Source organism: Chenopodium quinoa, unplaced genomic scaffold (genome assembly GCF_001683475.1).
Source record: "Chenopodium quinoa cultivar QQ74 unplaced genomic scaffold, ASM168347v1, whole genome shotgun sequence".
Classification (NCBI taxonomy): domain Eukaryota; kingdom Viridiplantae; phylum Streptophyta; class Magnoliopsida; order Caryophyllales; family Amaranthaceae; genus Chenopodium; species Chenopodium quinoa.
In genome coordinates this window covers 28,399-33,073 of record NW_018744676.1, presented here as the reverse complement: position 1 = coordinate 33,073, position 4,675 = coordinate 28,399, and the positions used below count along the sequence as shown (strand labels likewise).

General features: G+C 34.3%; 1 protein-coding gene across 1 annotated transcript; it reads left to right on the top strand.

Annotated features, from left to right (window-relative positions):
• The first annotated feature begins 3,930 nt into the window (after window positions 1-3,930).
• On the top strand, window positions 3,931-4,675 carry LOC110702223 (ent-kaurenoic acid oxidase 2-like). Its single transcript, XM_021879927.1, has 4 exons — window positions 3,931-3,943; window positions 4,080-4,186; window positions 4,253-4,374; window positions 4,456-4,675. The coding sequence occupies exons 1-4, from the start codon at window positions 3,931-3,933 to the stop codon at window positions 4,544-4,546; spliced, it is 333 nt and encodes a 110-aa protein (XP_021735619.1). The 3' UTR covers window positions 4,547-4,675.

Here is a 4,675-nt window from a genome sequence, read left to right as displayed (position 1 = left end):
ATTGGGGGGTTATACTAAACAATGTTGCTACTGTAGAGTATAGGCTGACATGAGTGACATCGGAGGCTACAGCTAGCCTCCCCTACAGGCTACAGCCATCACCAGTCCGAGCCCCCTATAGCCCGAGCCCCACCCACCCATATCGTGTTGGACACAGGCTCGGGTACGCGTCAAAGACAGTAGACTAACAAAAACAATTGTTGTTCACTTAAATAACATATTAACGTAGAAAATTAATAATCTCCCTCAATATTAAGGTTATGTTCAGTTTGGCCTATCTAAACAAGTACGATGTATATGCTTAATCCAGAAAATATTAGATCAGATTAAATCAGATTATATATTTTTATTTGCGTAAACTTATCATTAAATATCTTTAGTTTCTTAGTCTTAATAAATCTGTAATTTTTTTGTTTGAAACACATTAATACGAATTCAATGACATCTTTGGGGGTGATACAACATGTGATTGAATCCATCCAAAAAATACAGTAGGAATGTCGTGGTTCCTAGATATCCAAAAAACTAATAGGACAGTTGGATGTCTGACTTGATATCTCTTTCATTTGTTTCCTTAAAATTTTAAATTGAAATCTACCCACTAATTAAAAATTTCAGTAATTAAGGAAAGAAATCAAAGATAGGATCAAGCTAATCCTTAGAAAATAAATCAAACATAAAGGGAAACAAATCAAGCTAATTAAATCTTTTCAAAAAAAAAAAAAAATATCAAGCTAATTAAATCATAAAACCAAGCAACCAATGAGGGAGCAACAAATAAACAAAAAGAGGATAGAAAAAGAAAAAAAGAAATTAAACAAAATCAGCATACCACTTAATCCTTGCTTCACCATCAATATAAACCCCTACACTATTTTCATTTACATTCACAAAAACTATATTCATTTCATCATTTCTCAAAGGTATATTTGTTTTAATATTGTAACCATTATTAATTTTTCATATTATAACTTGCAATATAGACGCTTACACCTTCTGTTCGAAACTAATTGTCATGTAATAGATTTATCATTTTGTGACAATTAGATCCGGATGGAGGGATCGGATTATATATTAAGCTTAACTATTAATTATATTTTTTTTGGGTTTGTGTAGGTGTTGAAAAAAGGTTATAGAAAGATGGACTTCAACTTTGTTTCGAAGTTGGCAATCTTCACTATGGGGTTATTATGGGTAATAAATTTGGTGCTAAGAAAAGTTCATGGTTGGATACATGAATCAAAACTTGGAAATAAAAGGTATAGTCTGCCACCAGGTGACTTTGGCTTGCCTATCATAGGCAACATGTGGTCTTTCCTGGCCGCTTTTAAGTCCTCTAATCCAGACTCCTTTCTCAACTCCTTCTTCACCAGGTTATCCCTTTATCTATTCTCTCGTCACTTTATTAAAGCAATTTATTACTTTTATTAGAATGATATCAATCGTGCCATATTAAATAAAAAAATTCATATCAACCTACGGTCAAATTTTCTTATTTGCGTATGCTTATGTCCACTCTTCATAATTTTGTGTTTAAAAAAAAAGTATTTTTTTGAAGACAAATGCGGGAAATTAATTTATTAAGTCTAGATCTGTCAAAGTTTGTAGACTTTGGGGGAAAGAGTTCGTACAAATAAATTCATCGCTAAAACCCGTATCCCATCTAGCTACTAAATGAGCTACCGTATTTCCCTGTATATGAACACAATGAAAAAAGTATTTGCACATGGTATATTTAATTTTAATAGAAAACCTATTTAAAATTGTTTTTTTTTTGTTGTTGTTGTTTAATAATTTTTTTAACGGGAAATAATAATCATTATATAATAGCCATACGACATCTACAATATTAAAGATATGTAAACCAAAAATCTAGAGAAAATACCATGACTTTTACAATCAAAATCATAACTAATTTGCATATTTGGCGTAGCTCATACTCCACCGCTTCAAGCTTGACGCGAGCAATGATTTTCGATGTCTCGACCTTCGCAATCTGAGCTGACGTTTTGATTGAAAAGTTGATGACAAGCCCCAAACCCATAGGATTCCAAATCACCTTCCCAATTATTATAAGAACCCTAAAAATAAAATTCTCATTCATGGATGAGAATCAAAAACCCAGAAAATTGGGAAAAATCTAGAAAATTGGGACAGACTCTCACAGATGGAGAGAACAAAACAAACCAAAATGTAAAACAAAGCAAAAAACTAAATTAAATAAAAGAAAAAGGATTGAAAATAGTCTAATTAGAATTCGAAATTAGACTATTTCCGGCCTAAACGGCCAAGAAAACTAAAATCCTAGAACAGAGAGGAGAGAGCGAAAAAGAAAAAGTGGGGCGAGAAGAGTGGTTTGTTGTTGTTTAATATTAGTCTTTGCAAATTGTACTTTATTAAAAAAAAAAAAAAAACGGTTTTACATGTATATCAAGTTTACGTTCATGATGGTAATAAGATAACCAGTGGGTTAGTTTGGCCCAATCCCCACCCGGGAAGCCTAATTAATAGCCCAATCAAGGCTTGCCTCAGGCCCGTCATTGATGAAGGCTGGTGGACTGGCGCACTTATGACTTTGATTTCGTATATATGGGCTCAAACCCACCTTAGATTCCTAGACCGAATTTGTTGATTTATTTATTATTTTTTTTAAAAGAAAAATACGTCAAGATTAAGAGATTGTTCTCTCTGGATTGAAATTTGCTCATTTAGTGATTAAATTGAAAATGTATGAACATTTTTACTTTACTTTAGTTTACTTGTACATTTAACATTTGATTATACATTTGGTTGTGCAGATTTGGCAAAACAGGAATTTACAAAGCATTCATGTTTGGGAGTCCAAGCATAATTGTTACAACACCTGAGATATGCAGGAAAGTCTTGAATGATGATGAGCATTTCAAGCCTGGCTGGCCGCTTTCAACAACAGAGTTGATCGGTAGAAAGTCCTTCATTGCTATCCCCTTCGAAGAGCACAAGCGTCTTAGAAAATTAACCGCCGCTCCTATCAATGGACATGAAGCACTATCAAACTACATAGAGTACATTGAAGATATCTCAATAACTACTTTGGATAAGTTGAGCACTATCAAACTTCGTGAGCTAACTTTTCGTATCATCATTTACATCTTTCTGAGTTCAGAAAGTGAGCCTATCTTGTAGGCTTTAGAAAAGGAGTACACAACGCTTAACCACGGTGTTAGAGCAATGGCCATTAATATCCCTGGATTTGCATACCATAGGGCACTTAAGGTATTAGATAATTTGTTTATGTTTTTAACATTTCAAATATGCTTGTTTTAGTCAATTCCTCCCAATCTAGTGTATTTGATTATGGATGAAAATTTTCATTAGGCTCGGAAAAACCTCGTGGCAGTGTTTCAAGCTACAATAGATGAACGAAGGGCGCTAAAGAGAGATGGTGTTGCTATCAAAGCCAAGAGAGATATAATGGATGATTTACTTGAAGTTGAAGATGAAAATGGGAGAAAATTGACTGATGAAGAAATTACAGATCTATTAATCATGTATTTAAATGCATGACATGAATCATCTGCTCATACCATTATGTGGGCTACTGTCTTATTACAGCAAAACCCTGAATATTTACAGAAAGCCAAGGTACTAAAACACTTCAGATCTTACATTTTATTTATGAGTAATTAGATATGAGTCAGTTTTGCCACGTCTATTCTTAACCACTTAAATAACAATCATAATTCTATGCTTTACCAAATCGCTTCAGGCAGAGCAAGAAGAGATTATAAAGAACAGACCAGCAGGACAGAAAGGACTAACTCTGAAAGAAACCAGAAAAATGACTTATTTGTCTCAGGTAAGTACTCATTCCTCCCGACATCCCACCCTATCTTTGAGCTTGCATTCTTAGCTAAACTAACCATTTCTTTTACAAAATCAAGGTCGTAGATGAAACGCTTAGGTGGGTGACATTCTCATTCGTAGTTTTTCGTGAGGCGATATCAGACTTCAAGATAAATGGTTAGTAAGAGATTCAAAACACATTTTTCTTGCACATTGTAAAAATATTTAAATCCTAACAAAAGAAAGTTTTACAGGCTATACTATTCCTAAAGGATGGAGAGTGTTGACATGGTTTAGGACTTGCCATTTAGATCCGGAAGTTTGGCCCGAGCCTATGAAGTTCAATCCCTCCAGATGGGATGTAAGTTAAATCAACACATACTCGCTCCATATCACACAAAAACTAAATACTACATATATGTTGTAGGACCTTGCTCCAAAAGCTGGGACTTTCCTTCCCTTTGGTGCTGGGAGCAGGCTGTGTCCTGGAAACGATCTCGCCAAACTCGAAATTTCAATCTTTCTCCATCATTTCCTCCTTAATTACAGGTAATTAGAATATCTTTATAGTTTTTTTTCACCTAAAATCATGCACTGGGCTTAATTTTGTGGCAAAAATATGTTATGCAGGTTGGAAAGGACCAATCCCGAGTGCCTGGTGCAGTTCTTGCCCCATAGAAGACCAAAGGATGCCTGCTTAGCTAGAGTCAAAAAGATATGAGCTGCTTTCATTTAAGTTCTGTAGAAAATAAAGCAAGGAGTTGTATCGTTTATTTGAGACTGATGCTTAGACCACAACTTATTCTAGTAATGTTTTATATTTCGGATTTTGTAATGAATTCATGCTTTG

Excerpts from the sequence above, each read along its gene's own strand:
- LOC110702223 (XM_021879927.1), top strand. Across the intron at positions 4,187-4,252 it reads TCAATCCCTCCAGATGGGAT|GACCTTGCTCCAAAAGCTGG; the intron begins GTAAGTTAAATC and ends TATATGTTGTAG. Across the intron at positions 4,375-4,455 it reads CATTTCCTCCTTAATTACAG|GTTGGAAAGGACCAATCCCG; the intron begins GTAATTAGAATA and ends TATGTTATGCAG.